The sequence below is a fragment of the Mobula birostris genome, chromosome 12 (genome assembly GCF_030028105.1).
Source record: "Mobula birostris isolate sMobBir1 chromosome 12, sMobBir1.hap1, whole genome shotgun sequence".
NCBI lineage: Eukaryota > Metazoa > Chordata > Chondrichthyes > Myliobatiformes > Myliobatidae > Mobula > Mobula birostris.
Window position 1 is genome coordinate 67,977,567 of NC_092381.1, and position 20,777 is coordinate 67,998,343.

A 20,777-nucleotide genomic window follows, 5' to 3' on the forward strand; every position below is an offset into this window, starting at 1 on the left:
TTTCTTTTGCATCATTTATTTATTTCTGTAATTTATACATTTTTATGTCTTTGCCCTACACTGCTGCTGCAAAACAACAAATTTCATGTCATTAACAACAAATTTCATTTCATATGTCATATCAGTGGCAGATGGAATACAGTGTTGGGAAGTGTACAATAATGCATTTTGGTAAAAGAAACAATAGTGTGGACTACAATCTAAATGGGGAGAAGGTTCAAACATCAGAGATTCAGAGGGACTTAGGAGTCCTCGTGCAAGACCCCCATAAGGTTAATTTACAGGTTGAGTCTGTGATAAAGAAGGCAAATGCAATGTTGGCATTTATTTCAAGGGGAATAGAATATAAAAGCAAAGAGATATTGCTGAGCCTTTATAAAACACTGGTCAGGCTGCTCTAAGAGTATCGTCAACAGTTTTGGGCCCCATATCTCAGAAAGAATGTGTTGTCATTGGAGAGAGTCCAGAAGTGGTTCGCGAGGATGATTCTGGGAATGAAGATGTTAACATATGAGGAGCGTTTGGCCTGTACTCACCGGAATTTAGAAGAATGTATGGGGATCTCATTGAAACCTACTGAATGTTGAAAGAACTAGATATGGTAGATGTGGAGAGGGTGTTTCCTATAGTGGAGGTATCCAGAACTAGGGGGCACAGCCTCAAAATTGAGGGGCGACATTTTAGAATAGAGGTAAGAAGGAATTTTTTTAGCCAGAGAGTAGTAAATCTGTTGAAGGCTCTGCCACAGACTGTGGTGGAGGCTAAGTCCATGCATATATTTAAGGCAGAAGTTGATCGTTTCCTGATCAGTCAGGGAATCAAAGGATATGGTGAGAAGGCAGCTGTACGGGGTTGAGTGGGATTGGGATCAGCCATGATGGAATGGCAGAGCAGACTTGATGGGCTGAATGGCTTAATTCTGCACCTATGTCTTATGGTCTTATAAATCTGATTCTGATGAATACATATTAAAACATAAGGAATAATTTATATTCACATATGCTATCTTCTGTCCTGTAAAAATCTCTGTCTTAGATATCACAATATAGCAGTTTGAAAATGTAGTTGTTAACTCCTGCACTCCAAATAGAATTCAGTAATACAAAAAATGGACCGAAAATAACGGAGTCCAGAGACTCCTCATGATTGTACATTCTTTATATGTTTTGCAAGGATATCACACATTAGAAATTTAATGGCACTTGCTTGGGTATGTTAATTCTTAGTGTATGGCAGGCTGACAACCCTGATTTCCTTGGACAAAAGTGCCAGAAGTAGCATCCAAGAGTGTTGTGCGCACTGCACACATATGCTCCGGCATGTATTACCTGTCAGATACTTAGAAGACCTGGTTGGAAAACCATGAACTTCATACAATTTACAGTAAATTCCTTCATTGTTTATTTAAATTAAATCAACTAATGAAGGAAAATGGTGCAGTGCAATATGTAGATACTAAAACAAGTAGACAGGACAGTAAAGAAGGTGTATGGTAGCTTTTTCTTCCTGGGTGCTTTAGCTCAGTAATGAGTGTGGTGGAATGCTTATAGGTTTGATGAAACATCTACAAGTGACTTACTTTTAAAGGAGAGACTTCCTGTTCTCAGCTGAGTCACAAAACTAACTGCAGAATGCCTTGAGAAGATGGACTTCCCATCTACTCGCCGCCACCTAATCCGGGGAGTGGGGTATCCCTGTGCCTGGCAAGGCAAAGTCAGGTTTGAACCAATATCCATGGAGATATCCAATGGGGCTTGTGAGAAAACAGGTGAAGCTGTGGAAAAAAAATCATAAGTAGATTAATGCTATTGGTATGGAATTTTCCCACAGTAAAGAATCAATATTAAGATTTTTTAAAAAAACATGATAATCCTGATTATTTTTATGGAAATACTAGTCAAAGGACACAAGTTTTTATAATTTTATGGCACGTAGGTCAAAGGATGGTATCTTTAAACAAAAAAGACAGTAATTTAAACCAGTATAGAAGAAAACGTTGGTGAATTGCCTTGGCATTTTTCCCATTATACCATAAAATGTGACAAATACGCGTTACGATTGATAAATGAGGCAGGGAAAGCTCAAAGGATACTTTTGAAAACAGGATGGTTTTGATGGGCCATGTGACTTTCTTCAGTCTTTTCCTTTCTTTTTCTATTAGCTGCTTTCTTCTCCAATACTTCTGAAGTATAGACCACAGCAGTGATCGCTAGCTTTAACCCGGCCAGTTGCTTGACCGTAATGCACCAAGTGGATAATTGTTCACAATGCTAGTCGATTACATACTGCTGTGTTCATTCATTCATATTATTACCATTCATTCATATTCTAGACTGGAGGTCGAAGGCTTTTTTCTCAAACTTGCTCCCAACAGGAGGTGGTCGGCCCACAGAGTCGATACCAGCTCTCAGAGCAATCTCAATAACTTGATTGCCCTGTTTATCTCAGATATTTATTAACACCCTCCATGAGCTACAGCATCATTTTTCTGTAAATGGGAATCAAAGAAAGCCTTCATTTAAAATCATCCAAAAGCCTTAAATGGGGTGTTGTTAATTTAATGTGAGAGACCCATGACACCTGAGTTTGTAATAGTTCAGCTTCTTAAGCAATGACCAATTCTGCATTGTACAAAGCATTTACAATAACTTCTGAAAAATGGGGAATGGGTAATTCTCGTGATATCATTAACTTTAGAAAAATAGATTTTTATCACAGTTTTTACTTTGAAAAATACTCAGACCAAAGAGTTGTTGGGTCCTACTCTGTAAGGTATGTCGATGTCATGTTGAAGTTATTTGATGTACTCCAAAGGACCACAAAGGCAGAAGTACAAGTTCAAATTCAACTATGGAATCTATAGATTTTAAACTGAGTTAATGAACTAATCTGGTATATTAAAACACACAAAAATATAGCTGATCAATATATACCATGTCCTGGATGGATGTTCTGAAGTAAGTGGTTCATTTCCAAACAAGAAGCAAATCAGAAGCATGAAAGAATATTTCCCAGTTGCCCATTCTTTGAAATGTTCCCACAACCAGTGGACTCACTTTCAAGGACTATTCTCGATATTTATTGATTATTTATTTATATTATTGTTTCTTCTTCTTGCATTTGCACAGTTGTTGAATTCCACACTCTGGTTGAAAGCCCTGGTTTGGCGATTGTTCATTAATCCTGTTATCATTCTATTTTATAAACATATTGAGTATTCCCACAAGAAAATGAATCTCAGGGTTGTATATGGTGACATAAATGAAAATAAAATTTACTTTCCTCTATTGTGCTGTTCATTCCCTCTATCGCAATCTCGCTGTCATTACTCACCAAGGTTAATCTACCATGTCAGTATCTTCCCAACCCAACCCATGACCTAGACTTCACTTGCCTTACTTCTGGAACTCAGTTCCTTGGTCCATGTTTGGGCCAAGGCTGCAATGAGGCTTAGAATATGGTAGTCCTGCTAAAATCCAAAAAGGAGAGCAAACAGGTTATTGGCGAGTAAGTGCAGCTGGACAGCTCTGTCAATGATGGTTCTATCACTCTGCTGATCACTGAGAATTGACTGATACATAGGTGTATAGTCACATTAGCTTTTTCTTGCTTTTGATGAACAGAACAAACTTAGGCAACTTTCTACATTGCTGTGGTTGCCAGTATTGTTAATGTATTAAACTAGAAACAGCAGAGGCATAAGAATACCAATCAACAGGTTCCCCTTCAAGTCAGCACCATTTTGATGAGAAATATCCCACTGTCCTTTAATTATCATTGGATTTAATTTTGGAACCCCACCCCCAACAGCACTATGGGAGTACCTTCACTGGACGGACTGCAGCTGCTGGAAAAGGGACAACTTTCTCTGAAGTAACAAGGATGGGGATCAAATATAAAACTCTAATAAATCCTCAAAGTATCAATCTTCCTAGAGTTAACTGCTCCAGACCTATTACAGATTTTACCGTTCAGAGGTTCCCAAAATTACTTGCAGGAATCTCACCTTGCACTAGATAAGCTAGTCTAAGGAATGTCTAGGAATTCCCTTCTCATGCTCTTCTAAAGCCATTAGAAGTTCGGCAAACATTAATGAAGTGGGCAGATGATCCATCAATGAGATCATCACTGGGAATTAAGAGGACAGGAAAAATAGAGTGGAATGTGTGGGCCACCTAATTCTAGGTTACTCTGGACAGAATTCACAACATTTCCTTCATTAACTTTAATTTAAAAAAATAGGTGAACTGAAAATAATTCATTTTTCTATGTAATTCAATAGTAATCTCTAAATACCAACATTTCTGGAACATCTTCTTGTGTAAGTGTCTTGCATCCTTCATCTCAATATACAAAATTCACAATGTTTGACGGTTTGCAGAATCTGACTTACTCAGATTTCCTTTCCTGTAAGAAATTATGATTGTTCCTAAAACCATACAGATTGAAAAAAAACTGGGGAAATTTTTAGCAGCCATGGGAAAGTATTCTTTCAGAATATACATTTCTGTGAAATTTTAAAAATTCTCCATTAAATGTTGTGGAGATAATTGATTCCATGTTCCATTTGAATCCATGTCATCAACTAGCCAAAGATTTATTTTGGTAAAATTTAATTTTGCTCTCTGAAACTAATTCTTTCAAAATCTTAATCTGTACAGTAGAATTAGCAAGTGAAAGAGCAAACAACCTTAAATGAAAAACACAAGAACAACTACAATTGAAATAAAAATAATAAAATAAAAATTAAAAATAATTTGGATAAAACTTACAGCCAACATCCAAAGTAATCTGGCCAGAAGCTCTTCCAGCATCATTCACAGCCAAACAAGTATAGTCTCCAGCATCTAATTCCTGTGTTTCCTTTATCTCCAGAACACCCCGATGAGTATCAATGCTCAGAAAATTGGAAGGATTCAACTCAAGGTCACCTGGAAATCATTGAATGTGCATATTTAAAAATAAGAATAATGAATCTTACAGGAAGTGAAATATCACCCACAGCTTTGACTCTTCTTGAACACAATGACACTATTATGTCACAAACATTTTGAATGCTCTTATCAGACTGCCAGAAGGATCCCCTTATCATAATACATAAACAAAACAATAATCTATTGCAGAATTAATATACTTCTTACAGCTTAAGCCAGAAATGTATGTAAATGGAAAACTGGTTAACTGCTTGCCAATCATTACAAATAAAACAGACAGAATTGCCAACAATAACCAGATAAAGTTCCCTGACTTTTACATTAACTCTTTTGACTGATCTTCTGGACAAATGAACTTTGCAATCGGACTTTACAAGTCTGGGCAACACTTATATGTTTGCATCCAACTGGCAAGCATATCTGCCAAAATCACCACTTTTAGGAGCAATTGCCCAATTGTCTTCCATTTTTACAGAATCTATTCTCAAAATGGAATGTTATGGAAAGCAGTACATCCATATAAAATGAAATGAGATAACAATGAAAGTCATTTATTATGTTGTGAAAACTAAAGGAATCTTAATCACAGAGACTGTGATGTTATGAGTATCAATTCATTGCATATTTTCAATGGGCCAGATATATTATTGCAGAGCGAGGAAGGTGGGACGATGTCACATGTGGTTCTATTCTAGCTACTCCTTAATAGAATATTTCATTAGATATAAAATGGTACATGATGCAACACAGTAGTGTAATTACTCACTAACCGTTTCACCATGTGGGGGTCAAGTGACAAGTTTAGACCCACATTTAGCAACACGTTGGTAACCAATACTTGTTAAGGAACTTAAGGAAAAACCATCAATTCAAGATTATCAATAGTTCAATCATTTATTCCTCAGTATTCCCTATGGTTTGTTTCTAAAAATGTAGCAAAACTTCACCGTCTGCGTACTCAGCAGGAGATTATGCATGATACTTAAGTGGGCAGGACATAAAAGTGGCAATTCTTAAACAAAGAGAGGAGCAGAGAAGCAAATTAAATAAAAATGTTGCTTTGAAACTGCTCTGTCCCAACAAGATCTTCATTGCAATAGGAAGACATGGTCTTGTGTGTTCAAGCCCTCATTTTTATTCTCACAAGCAAATTCGCTAATGATTTCCACACTGGAAACACTTGGCTGTACTTATATTTTTTCTATATTTTCCCCTGCCTCTGCTCATTCATCTAAAGGCAGTGCCAAATTTTATGACACAGTGCCACATTGGAAACTTGCTCAACAGATGGATATTTAAGATTCAAGGTTGCTTAATGTAATTTCTAGTACACATGTGTAAGGAGAACAAAAATTGTTACAATTATTACTTCATATATAGAAAATATGAGCCATTATGAACCAATATGAACCATTATTTCAATGGTATAGACAACTGGTGACTTGTAACAAAGTCACAGGGGGTGACCAGTGAAGTGTCTCAAAACCATTAGTGGAGCCTTTAAATTACCTCGTGTGTACATGGTTCAGAACTGAGTACAGAGAAAAAATAGACTAAAATTGGCTGAGACCACGATAGAAAGATATTTGAAAGTGATGAGAAGTTACTTCATTGCAAATTGAAAAATAGAAAACAAAATAGCATTAAAATTCTTCAAATTGACTAAACTGGGTAAGAATTTGTGGGTATTCATGAAGAGACCTTTAAAATAGTCCACACAGGGACAGGACTGCATGGTACATGGAATCAGAAGTAAATGAGAAGGAATAGTCTTGGATCGACACAGGATATTGACGTTAAGCAACACTGTTTATAAGAACTGTGGATAACCTGGCTAATGTACAACTGAAAAGATATCAACAGAGAGCTGCCATCAAAGAGGTGAGGCACAAAATGAGACCACAACGACAAGTTTCTTTCAACTAAAAGCTGAGAGTATTTTAGTGTGAAATACATAATACCACAGATAAATGAATATTGTTGCAGGCCAGCCAGCCTAGTCATCATATGGGAGCCCATGCACGGGAGGATGAACCCTGGGCACCCTCCCAAGGCTATGATCAACACGCTCCTAGAAGACAGCAGCGCGGCTAATGTAGATGAACTGAACACACTGTTGAGGGAGAGGGAGAAGTGGAGAGTTCGTCATCGTGCCCGACGCCGGCCCCCTAGGCCTGAGTCGACGTAGTAGTAGTAGTAGTAGTAGTTGCAGGCAAGGATAACCCACTTCAGTCTGGTTCTATGGATTCTAAGCTGACTGATGGAGGCCAAGATGGGAAAGTCAGACTCCTCAGAAGCTAAAATCTGCCCAACAAGCTGGCAGATTATGTTATGACTCTATCTCTTGTATGCACTGGTTTTCTGTATGGTCTCCTACATGGACTTGAGGCCCCCCATGCCGTCTAAAATGTCCCTCCTCCCTTTTGAGTGGTCCTCACTTTTCAAGAGTACATCAAGAACATCCTAAGCACAAGAGATACTGCAGATGCTAGAAATCTTGATCAACACACTCGGAACTCAGCAGGCCAGCAGCATCTATGGAGTCAAGATGGGTCAAGACCTCCCAACAAGACTGTTGAAACTTTTTCTGTCCAACTGCTAATCTCTCCCCATGAAAGAAATCTAAGTATATAGCCATCAAATAAGAAAGCTCTCCAATGGCACAAAAAGTACCCTCCAGGCAGTAAAGAACTTAGGCTGAAGTTCAATAAGTTCAATGTTCCTTCTAAGGTGTGTGTGTGTGTGTGTGTGTGTGTGTGTGTGTGTGTGTGCGCGCACACACAAACATCTTTGTTAAACTGCGCACAAAAGGTTGTCACCACCTATCTCGTCAGCATGTTAATATATTTCACAATCATACACAATCACATTTCCTTTTCTGGTTTCTGATGCAGATGGTGTTGACAACATGGAGCTTGCGATGATTAATCTGCAGATTTCAGAACTGGCTTATTTATACTGCTTTTATTGAAGAAATTATTCAGTGCACATATGTTGTTGTCACTGGGCAAAAAATTGCACAGCACAAGATTTTTTTGCGCAGACTGGTCATTACATATTTGAGGGAACGTTGCTGAAGTTCATGAGTGGAAGAAAATCTAGATGACAATTATACTGTTAAATCAGCTATACTATTGTAAAAATTCAGACTTATTCAAATGTAAGTCAGGCCAGTGGATTATAAATATGTCAATTATACAGTCCAGTTACTGAACAATGCAGAACTGATCTAAATAATACAAACACCACAAATATACAGTACATATTCCTTTGCAACAAAATTGAATGATCTCACTTTAAAATTCTAAAGAGTTGCATTATTCCCATTTGAAAATGCATTATTTTCAAACAAGTGATGAATTTCTCAATACTTTATACTTACAACAATTTGCAGCAATATTTTAGTAAGAGGCATCACAATCAATTCATAAGCATTTTTAGTGCGTGGATTGCCACGTCATTAAAACATTGACTTAAGCGAATGGGAAATGGTTGCTGACAGTGCCAGAAGGACTTCTTGTAGTTTTATTTGACAAATCTATGTATGAAGCTAATAGATGGCTCATGTGGCTAACTCCCAGTCTGGAGTCAGTACATGATGTTCTGGAATTCTAGTTCATTTTGCCATGATTAGTCAAGCTTATCCCATTCATGCCAGAATGCTGAACGACTCTTTGTAACCATGGTGCACCTTGCTGTGGTAAATGAGGCAACAACTCGTAGTGAAGACACAAGAGACTGCAGATGCTGAAATCTGGAACAATGATCCAAAACAAACCAAACATCAAGTGGTTCTTCCAGCTCAGGATAACATGAAGTAGAAGGAAGGCAGCAATCATGAAGGGAAGATAGGAAACCAGACATTTATAATGTAAGTCTGTTTTATGAAATAAAGCAAAGACGATTCCGGAAATACTCAAGCTAATGAGCTGACAGAATTACTAGAGATTTTACTGTTTCAAGTCACAAGAGAAGCAGAGAAAGATGGGGAGGGACTGTGAAAAGGCAGGGAAAGGGATGGATTAATGTCTGTTTGGCAAAGGCAGTATTATAATTGGTCACGTGAGGGAGGAGGAGCTGTTAACAGCAACAGCTAAATGACGCTCAGAAACTGCAAACCAAACCAAAAACAAAATTGAGTAATGATTCTGGTGTGAGAATCTGAAATCATTGCCGATTTCAGGAAGATACATTGATTCCTCAGAAGATCAGATGCTGTACCCCTAACCTCCATTGAGCTACAAGAGAGCAGTGGGACATTGAAGGAGACATCAGGAAGAGTGGGATTGAGGGACAGAGTTAAAATGGCAGGAACTGGAAACCTGAGGGATATTCTTGCAAAGCAAATAAAGATGACTGATAGAATGTTTTCCCAATTTGCATTGTTCTCCAGTGTCAAGCAGACTGTAATATATAAAATATTTTAAATTATATGTGGTTAGTGTAGATGGATGTTTGATTGTTAGGGTGGACTCGGTGGACTATAAGTTCTGCTTCTGTGCTGCATGACTATATTCTAAGACTACTATTTGAAGGAGTAAAAACAATAGCTTGAGAATATGTTCTGTATCTACATGCTCAGAAGCATTTGGACTGTTCCTTACGACACAGAGTCCATACGCTTTAGGACAGAGAACATTAGAGCACTGTACACGCCCTTTGGCCCTTGATGTTCTGCTGACCTTTTAACCTACTTCAAGATCAATCTAAACTCTCCTTCCTAAATACCTCTCTATTTTTCCTTCATCTATGTGCCTTCTGAGAGACTCTTAAATGTCCCTAATGTATCTGCTTCTACCACCACCCTGGCAATGCCTTCCATGCACTTACCATTCTCTATGTAAAAAAGTTTCTGACATCCCCCTACATTTTCCTCCAATCACCTTAAAATTATTCCTTCTCAATTAGCCATTACCACTGTGGGAAAAAGGCATTGACTCCAATCATGCCTTTTATCATCTTATACACTTCTATCAAGTTGCCTCTCATCTTCCTTTGCTCCAAGAGAAACATCCTAGCTCACTTGGCCTTTCTTCATAAGGCAGCATCCTTGTACATCTCCTCTGCACCTTCCCTAAAGCTTCTACATCCTTACTATAAATGAGGTGATCTGAATTGAACACAATACTCCAATGCATACAAAATAATACTGCAAAGTCCTTTGACTCAATTCCACAAACATCCAGCAAGTTAGATCAGAAGTATTAGAAATAAGTCTGAAGCAAAGTACACACAACTGAAAATATTTGACGGTCTTCAAAATTCCAAAAGCTCCTGGTTACAAATGGACAAACAATAATCACACTGTGTTTTTTGACATATAATGGCACCATACTTGTACCAGCAGGCAGCTGGTTTTTCTGAAGTGGTGAATCCCGTGGGAGTTTCAGTCCAGCTAGTTCTCTCACCTTTGAACCATTTGACCTCCGGCTCTGGAACACCAGTGGTTTTACATTTCAAAACTGCAGTGTCCCCAAGGCCAATAAGGATTTCCTTTTGGACAACAGTAACCTTTGGAGCCTCTGTGGAGAAGAAAAGTAACATATTACAACTCCTAATGGAACTGCTTTCAGAACCTAAAATGAAAACCATTCTTTTGCATCAACTTTCACCAAACTTTTTATCTGGCTTGGATCTGAGCTTATTTCTGCTCTGGTATGATAGGCACAAGCTAACCTTGGTCGTTAAACTAGACTTTCATAGCAATATGAAGGTACTCTGAAACCCTACTCACTTCAATCTAATAAAATCACACAAATTATATTTAAACTTAACTTTCCTCATTATTGTATTGAAATATTTTGGAGCTACCTTTCTTGCTACCTTGAGAATAAGCTTAAAACCATGAAACTGAACAAGGAGTAAAGAATTGAATGATGGTCAATAACACATTTTTACAAAATTGAGAAGTATAAGAAGCATTAAAGCCTTTTTCAGCTCTCGATCCAACCAGCAATCTTCTTAAGTTGCACAAGTATCTGCTGAAAGAATGAAAATAAAAAGTGGCTCAGCCTCTTGTTGGTATTGGGCAAGAATCAAAGCCACAGGTCTGATAATCTGCTCATTGCCCAGACCTACCAACAATCAGCTTCTAGTTTTACCCAAATGCATGATGCACAAAGTTTACAAGTTACTTGTCAACTCAACAAAATGTAAGATTTCAGCAAACTTTTTGCTAAAGTTCACACAGCACAACTGCAGTTTGATTTGCTTAGGCGATTTATTGATAAATTATATCAAAATCTGTCCTGTTTCAAGGAAACAGCCTCAACATCAATTTGACAGATATACAGCTCATGTAAGAAGCCAGTTTTACTCATCTAATAAGGGGCTGGACATTTTTGGAATGACATGGTGTGCAATTTATGGCATTCTATGCTGACTAATTCTGCCACGGTACAACAACTCTGATCAACTTGGACGTTATTCACAGAGCAACCAATGTTTTGCTGAGCAACAATACGGTAAGTGAGAAATGATGCCAGAAAATCAGATGGGCTCTGCCTTGGGAGGAAAATGAGTTCAACCACCAAAATCATCTTAAATCAAATTGCCTTTGTTGACAGTGCTGCAAGAAGTAATTCCAAGTAGCTGTTGGACAGGTTTTCATAGAAATGTCATGACAAAGGCTCAGGGAAAAGTTTGGAGAATTATGAGCACAAGATTATTTGCATGTTGTGGATTTTTTAGGGTGTAAACGTTTTCAGATAGGGTTACCACCAAACATCTCATATCAAGTGTCAGTCCAGGATTTTAATATAGCTTGCTGATTATCACAATGACAACCTCATCTCCTCGTACCGCAATTTTGTAGCAATCTGCAATACATTTAACTCCTGCAGGACAACACCAGCTTTGTAGTCCCACCTTAGTCAATGCATTTTCCAATCAGGACTGGCACTTTGCTGGCAGCATAGGACAAAAGTTCACCCTTCAGCACTTTAATGTATAACGCACAGAAATAGGAGGATTTGCCCACTGACCTATATAGGTGAGAATGGATGCTTGTCTGTCCGTTCCTGCAGAGCTACTGCCCAGGCAGGTGTAAATCCCAGAATCCTTCTGAGAAGCTGGTCTAATAATTAGACTGCCACTCTTGCTCAGCATATGTCTTTAAATCACAAAGAAATTAAACTTATTAGACATGTATTTGCTGTAAGATAGATTTTACTGTTGATAAAGTTTACTGTTGAAGGCCACAAATTTAAAATATAGCTTCACTGTAAATAATTCTTTCAAAACCATGGAAGAGACCATTATATCATGGTATTTAAAATGCTCTCTGTTTAACCTTCTATTGTATGCTGAAACACAGATCCATTGGTGACGTTCCATACAATCTAGATATATTCATTTTTTTTATCTTGGAGATTGACATGTGGCAGGAAGTGAGATGTGAGGAGACGTGGACCTTTTGTTAGTGGTTTGCTTGGGGGCGGGAAAGATAAAGAGTGGATTACAGCAGAATCGCTTGTCACCAACGCCCACAATCATATACATTTCTCAGCAGTCATGACTGGTAGCACAGAGGCACACTCCAGACCCCCACTGCTTCCCCACTCCCTCCAAACCGCTGCCTCCTTTGCCACCGATGAAGTTATTACTCATTCTGACACCAGCTGGGGCCAGTTACCCCAGTACAAGCTTGGAGATAAACTAGGGTCTTGTGTGTTCTGTGTTTTTGGACCCCACAGCAAGGAGCTCTTACTAGCTAATTTGAGATGCTGAACAGTCTTGTCTTCATTGGCAATGTGGATATACGCCAAAGAGGCTAGCAGGCCATACCACAGTTAAACCCACAGCCTCACTACTCTCGCAGATTTACATTTGATAGCAACAGATTCATAATTTTTTGATTTAGGCAACAAAACACTGGAATGGCACTGGCTCCGCACAATTTAAAGAGGGCCTGCCAGAAAATTAGAAATAGGGCCACAAATCAAAAAAAATTCCCTTGGTTAAGAGAACTATGCCATCATGTGATTTCACATTGCGCTGTAATGCTCTGCTCTGTTTGCTTCACAATACCAGATATTTTCACACCACAATCTCACTCCTAACACTGTCAATTCCAATTTTGCTGTGAGTTGCACTTGATTTTTCCATACACAAAATTTAATAGTAATGAAGGTCAACCAAACAGATTTTCATGATTCTAAAGGTTTCTAATTTGCTTCAGTATTGTCCTCAGTGCAGAATCCTTCCTCCTCATTTTTATCTCCTTACCCAGTGCTAAAAGAGTAAACCATGAATCATTTGTCGAATGTTGAAAGGCCTAGACAGAGTAGATGTGGAAAGGATGTTTCTCTTGGTGGTGGAGTCTAAGACAAGAGCGCACAGTCTCAGGATAGAGGGCTGTCCATTCAAAACAGGGATGCGGAGAAATTTCTGTAGCCAGAGGGTGGTGAATTTGTGAAATTTGTTACCACAGGCAGCTGTGCAGGCCATGTTGTTGGGTGTATTTCAGGCAGAGATTGACAGGCTCTTGATTGGCCATGGCATTAAAGGTTATGGGAAGAGGTAGGGGAGTGGGGCTGAGGAGGGAAAGAAAGAGGATCAGCCATGTTTGAATGGTGGAGAAGACTTGATGGGCCAAATGGCCTAATTCTGCCTCTATATCTTTTCTTCTCATGGTCTTATGGTTTTCAACCTGATGCGTGAAATTTATCACTCTGCTTTATGTCAATAGTGTAATAGTGGGTGAAAATAGATTTTCTTGGCACAAGAACCTAACAAAGAATCCCCTTTCTTCTGTCATGTCAGGAGAGCGAGTGACAGGGATGTGAACGGTTTGGCCAAGCATAATAACCATAAAGAACAAACATCAGTCAGAAACAGAAGTAAAATCAAAACTCTTTTCTAGTACTTGCTTCAAGCAGATTTTACAAATAATGCAAAAGAAAATTTGATCTAATAAAAAGAATATGGTTATTTAACAAATCACACAACCGCACAAGACACTGAGAATAATAGAAGCAAATTTCAGAATGCAGATGGCAGCAGCAGTGCTGAGAATTTTAAAACCTCCAGATACTGAATATCTGAAATTTTAAAAAATGAAAATTCTAGAAACTGATTATTCAGCTCAACTGTTCCAGGGTCAGGACTGGCCAATTCTGCGACATGCTTCACACATAAAAATTGCCGGTGAACGCAGCAGGCCGGGCAGCATCTATAGGAGGAGGTACAGTCGACGTTTCGGGCCGAGACCCTTCGTCAGGACTAACTGAAAGAAGAGACAGTAAGAGATTTGAAATTGAGAGGTGGAGGGGGAGATCCGAAATGATAGGAGAAGACGGAGGTGGGTGGGAATGGAGCTAAGAGATATGCTTACCATCTGTAATATTAAGACATTTGTTTTTCTCCACTGTCACTGCCTGCTCTGCTGGACATTTGTTACCACTCTGAATTGCACTTCACACCTTTTACGTGTTGCTTTGTTCCTTTTCTCACTCTTCGTAACTGCTCATGAATCTTTTCAACAGTTTACTACTACGGCAACCCTGACCTCGCTTCATCATGCTCGGTGTATTTCTCCACCTTGCCCTTGCTTCTTCAACTTGAAATGTTAACTATGTTCCTCTTTCCACAGATGCTGCCCGACCTGCTGAAGACTCTTAGCATATTCTGTTTGCATTCTAGCAGCATGTCTGCATGCATCAACTTTTGGCACAACGTCCCGCACAAGTCAGGGCACTGAGTATAAAAGCTGGGAGGACACGGTGCGGTCATGCAAGATGCCGGTGAGGTGGCACTTAGAGTGTTTTGTTCAGTTTTGGTTGTCTTGAAATAGGAAAGGTTGTCAAACTAGAAAGAGTGCAGAAAAGATTTACAAGGATGCTACCAGGATTTGTGGGACTCAGTTACAGGAAGAGGTTTGACAGGCTACAACTTAATTTCTGAAGCATAAGACATGGAAAAGTGAGCTTATAGAGGTGTATGAAATTACGAGGGGCATAGATAGGGTGAATACATTCAGTCTTTTTCCCAGACTTGGGGAATCGAAAACCAGAATGCACAGACTTAAGGAGCCCGGGCAGATTTAAGGGGAACTTGAGCAACTTTATTTTACATAAAAAAGAGTGGTATCTAAGTGGAATGAATTGCCAGAGGAAGTGGTTGAGGTAGGTATAATATCAACTTTCAAAGGACAGTTGGATAGATACATCAATTGGAAAAGTTCAGAAGGTTATAGGCCAATCACTGACAGCTTGGATGGAGCACCTTGGACAGCATGGACCAATTGGGCCAAAGGGTCTGTTTCTGTGTGCATTGATTCTATGCCTATTTTATGAATCCTCCCCCCCCACCCGCCGCCCCAACCCCAGTCCTGGAAAATCAGTAATAGGGAATTTTCAGATTATTGCCACTGGAGGGCGCCAGAGCACTGGGCTGGCACATCTGTAGTCACAGACACTAGCACAGTCTGTTCTTATTTCACCAGAAAACATGTATTAAAAACGTCACTTTCCAAACACTTACCAACCCCATTCCTCCTTGCCTCAAAGTTAGTGTGAAGTTCTACAAATGCCAGCTAACCTCAAAGGCTCTTCCAAAGTCTGACCTTCATCTGAGTCGCTCAATTTTTGTTGATTGCAGGTGAATATTGAAGCCAAGTCCCTCTGCCTCATTGTGGTCCACACAGACTTGTTCGCAAAAGTTACTGGACTGTAATCAGCTGTATAGATGCTGACTTTTATTAGTTCCTCTCTTTAATTACGACCTACTGTACCCTAAATGCTCAAATGGAACTGACTTTGTAGAGATTGAACATGGAGAAATGGGGTCTGTTCTGTGCCTTTTTCTTCAAGGCATAAAAAAACACTTTTATTTCATAACATTGGTATTTGCCTTCCAATACATATACCCATTGTTTGAACCCATATTAACCAGTTGATCAGCCGCATACAAATGAGTGCAATGACATGTCAACCTTAGGAATTTCTTTAGAGCATGTAAGTCTCTCCTGGTGGAGTTGGTATGTTAAGGAGCCCGAGTACCATCATCACCCACTCCAAAGTTTTGCAGCTGGGAAGCATGATTATAGGGCAACATTAGAGGGAAGGATATGAAAATGTATGTAAAGCTAATTACCTAAAATATGGGATTCCTTTCAAAATAAGTACATATCATTTTATTACCGTTAGCAGTGACGTAAACAAGTCTGGAGACAATGATAATAAGATCAACATGGTTTGAAACCGACCCTGGTAGACAGCAAGATAATTTCTACTTGGGTACTGAAATTCAAATCAGAGATTTAACTGGGCTGAATACATGTTTCGATGGACCTAGTTATTAAGCAAGGCTCAGTTATCATAAAGTTCCTTTCAAGTATACAATTGCTGGGAATTAATAAAACCTATATTCATACAAGTGAATGATTAACTTTCCTCCAGTGTTTTCCCAGCACTGATTTAGCTGTGGCTTAATTGTTATCACTTTTGCTTCTGAATGAGGTAACAAAAATAAAATGTAATAAAAATGTACAATAAACGCAGGTTGTTCTTTTCCCTCCTTTCGATACTGTCTCTGCTCCAGTCCAGCTGTTAGAGGAGTGGGAGGGGCTAAAGATGTCGCCAGAGGTTTTTGTAGACCCAGGCAACTTCTTCCAGTTTGGTCACTCAAGTGGGGGGGAGGGTTGATGCTTTTCCTGCTGCTGCTTTTTGTGGGGGGGGGGGAGTTGGGGTTCTGACGTTTTCTGTCATTCATTCTCTGGGGTTGTTTCTGGCTTCGAGGAGATGTACGAAAAGCAAGAATTTCACATTATATACCGTATACATTCTTTGATATTAAATTGAATAGAAATTTATCAAAATGTTATCTCTCCCACATGTTTGACAACTTCTACTTGAGCAGGCAACTCAACACTGTAAAGACAACAAACAACATCATCTCCACAAAATGCTGCCAATCTGATGAGAGGATGTGAGCTAACATCGACAACCTCTCACAGGCCAAAACTGAGTCCATCAGGAAATGACATCGGCAGGAGTTTCCTGTGCGGCACGAAGTGATCACCTCAACTGACAGCAGGAAGCGGACCTGGTATCCATGTAGAATAACCCAATGGCTCAGTTCGGTACAATTATTGACAGCAAATGTGACAAAATATTCAATCGTCAGAAAAGATTACAGCAATTCCTACCTGCTTGTTCCGATTAGAAACATGTCATTATGAGTCCAGACTGTGTGTGGACGGGGGTAGCCAGTGGCGGTACAGCTGATTCGCACCTCCCTCCCTTCTGTGAAGGTCTGGTTCATGGGATACACTGTGACTCGTGGAGGTTCTGGTTTAAAGCACAGCATTATCACTTACTTGGAATATAACAGTTTTGGTAAAAAGCAACTCATAGGAGATTCAGACAAGGACTATCAATTTGAAGAAATCCACTTAACCGCTTGTTGAATTGAACAGGAGACTTTCATGGTACACAGATTCTCAGGATTATGAATCCAGGCCATTGGATTCTGGTACAGTTACATAAGCCATTGTGCTAGGTAAAGCTATGATTAGCTTCATTTGTCACATGTACAGGTGAACATGCAGGTGAAATTTGAACGATCAACGCAGTCCGAGAATGTGCTGGGGGAAGCCAGCAAGCATTGCCGTGCTTCGGCTGCCAATGTAGCATGCCTGTAATTTACCAACCCTAATCCGTACGTCTCTGGAACGTCGGAGGCAACTGGAGCACCCAGAGGAAACCCACGTGGTCATAGGGAGAATGTAGACAGCCCTGCCAGAAAGCGGCAGCAATTGAACCCTGATCAATGATTGCTCACACTGTCACAGCTATGGAATAGTGGAACCCTGCTATCTTCCAGTTACACCAACAGCTACATTACTGGCTTCAAGGTCAAGGTCAACTGCTCAATAATGCTGCACCTCAGACCATCTTTAACAATATTTATTTTGATTCAAAATCTGCTAATATTACCAAAAACAAAAGGGAAGCTCTAGATCTCAATAGATGCCCCTACTGCATCAACACCTGGAAGAACGTCTCTAGTTTCAGGACTGAAGGACATTTCCCCCTACCTATCCCAGGACTTCAGAGCTCCCCATTAAAACCATGAGGTCCAAAGGAACATCCACAACACTTTAAAAATAACAAATGAAATATCAGCAATCCTGCTTGAGACATCACACAAATAGGATAAGTGATTTGTTAGAGCAAACAATGCAAATTCCTGCACTGATTAAATGTCATAATTTTTTATAAAACATCCCAGAGGTCACAAAATGCTAATTTCTGAGACCCAGCAGTTTAAATCCTTTTCCCTACAAATAACTTGAGATAAGGACATAGTCAATGCAGTCAAACCTCACTACACCGTGCTCCTTCACAAGGGATACTTGTTGGCCCCATGATATTGACTTCAGTAATTGAAGATTAAAAGTTTAATTGTTTTGTAAGATTGGAAGTTGATATTAACCCTGGGATTCAAAGTATTTAGTGTAGATCTATCTTCACAGTTAAATTAGTGCCAATTTTATTTCAAACAAAACATTAAAGAGAAAATCACCATCATGCAGGCAAAAGAGGCATTTACCATCTCAGCTAAATGTTGAGCATATCATTTAAATAAAGCATTCGAGCCATTTTGAAAAGTATAGATGTTATCAACTTCACAGTCTCAGTCAAGATAGCAGAAATGTGGTTCCACTTTACTGTTAAAATATACTTTCCTGCATTCCTGAGGAAGGGAAGGCAGAGTCAAATTAATTTTACGTGCAGCAGTTTTGTTGTGTATTAGCTCACGTTCACTGGGGAGATATTATTGCAGATATTACCCAGAGACTGTGGGCAACAGCCGGAGCCAAACTTATCACCTTCGGGGTAACGTAGGTAATGTTATCACAGCCATCACGTGGGACACTCACAAGTGCGGGGAAGCTATTAACCTGCTTATGATATGAGCTCATTCGTTACTGTTTTAAAACATGCAGATCCGAGTCTCATGTTCAGTGCTGAACAGTAAACCCATGACACTGACCAGCAACTTCAGATTCATAATTTTCAGTCACATGATATGATCCCTCTATCACTGACATTTTCTGTTTGACCGTTATGACTTGAAATGACAGAAACTTCAAAACAATGCACATGGAAGCAGTCATAGTGAATATTTAGAGTTGCAAATTATTTTGTATGCAATATCAACATAGATTTAGAATGTACATTACTTTCTTGCCTTCAGTTATATGTGATTCAAAAGCTGAAGTTATACTAGTTTAGTTTAGTTTAGTCATACTTTATTGATCCCAGGGGAAATTGGTTTTCGTTACAGTTGCACCATAAATAATAAATAGTAATAAAACCATAAATAGCTAAATAGTAATATGTAAATTATGCCAGGAAATAAGTCCAGGACCAGCCTATTGGCTCAGGGTGCCTGACCCTCCAAGGGAGGAGTTGTAAAGTTTGACGGCTACTAGATGACTCAAAAGAAAATTGGAGGTACAGGAAAGACAGAGGGATTCCTACTTTGGAGAGGTCAGAAGAATAAACAGGTGCAAAAGAGATACTGAGAAGAAAAGTCGGTCTTCATTTATAATGACATACATTTCGCAGCCTTTTTATAGAATACTCTTTACATGCTTTGCCAATGTATGATTAATGCTACCATTAGCTATGTCATTAGCAACCAAGCCTAGGAACTGCATTCTTCAAGAAAGGAAAACAATCAACTATTTCACTTCCATGCCAAAACCAACAATTTTAAAGAAACTAAAAACGGACGTCACGGTTTAACAGTGACAACCAAATGTGGACCAAGTTGAAGTATTCAAGTAACCTCAGCTGAGCCTGAAGCAGGACTGGGCTTCATTAAGCATTTCGTCTCAACTTCAGGAAATCAATGTACTAGTTTGTCAGTTTTAAAGGCCAATTTTTTAGAAAATGTCTGTGAACGTAGTCGGGGACTGTGAGCAGCAAAAATATTGTAACAAAAAGCCTGTGTGCATGCACTTAAAGAAATTAAGACAATTATCACCCCTTAAATTACTTTTGTGGCTCATCTTGCAAAATGCACAGTATCAAGATTAATTGAAAAGCTCTGATAGAAATTCTTGAGCCTCAGGAAGGTGGCATCCATCATTAAGGACCCTCATCATCTGGGACATGCTCTCTTTTCATTATTACCATTGAGGGGTGGTAAAAGAGCTTGAAGATGCTCACTCAACAGCTTCCACCCTCTGCTGTCAGATTTCCAAACTATCCATGAATCCATGTACATTACTTCATTATTTCTCTTTCACTCTATTTATTATCACACCAGCCAAAGTTTCCTGCAAAGTTTCTTTCAAAAACAAACAAGTTTCATGACAAGTGTCAGCGATAATAAATGTGACTCTGATTCAGTAGTTTGCTCTCTACTTTCCCCATGGATCTACTGGTGCAAACCTCCTTTCTGAATTTGTTTCAGTTCTCATTGGTGAGGTCCTGCAAAATGCAGGGTAATGTCCAAGTAAACTGTATCACATGGGAATGGCCGAACACACTCTTCCCATTCAACAGCTGAAAAACGTCAACACACAGATCAAACAGTGTCCCTTGATATAGTTCACTATGAAACTTCATGCATTTGAGTGTTTTTGAAATCTTATTCAGAAGTATTGAAAGATCAAATAAAAGATTAAAATAATTAAAACAGGATTTGAAAGCTTACAAAGTTAAAAAAAGAACGTTTAGCAAAACGCAGTTAATTTTAAAAAATGAACTGAAACTTACATTTATTCTTCCAGGCAATTCCCTCCTATTAAGTAAAGGCAAGAGCAATACTCTCTACAACCTGGCACTCAAATGCCAGATTCCAGTGCTGGAATTTAGCTCAGAAAAG

The 20,777-nt window shown here is 39.1% G+C and overlaps 1 protein-coding gene across 2 annotated transcripts in view; it reads right to left on the reverse strand.

The window, feature by feature from the left end:
• hmcn1 (hemicentin 1) overlaps positions 1-20,777 on the reverse strand; it is a 514,861-nt gene that overhangs the window by 319,736 nt on the left and 174,348 nt on the right. For both annotated transcript variants that reach the window (XM_072273998.1, XM_072273996.1), the window contains exons 12-16: positions 17,083-17,224; positions 11,918-12,045; positions 10,343-10,456; positions 4,773-4,931; positions 1,580-1,774 (exon numbers count right to left, since the gene is read on the reverse strand). In XM_072273998.1, coding sequence (XP_072130099.1) covers positions 1,580-1,774; positions 4,773-4,931; positions 10,343-10,456; positions 11,918-12,045; positions 17,083-17,224 — 738 coding nt within the window. The remainder of the gene's footprint in view (positions 1-1,579; positions 1,775-4,772; positions 4,932-10,342; positions 10,457-11,917; positions 12,046-17,082; positions 17,225-20,777) is intronic.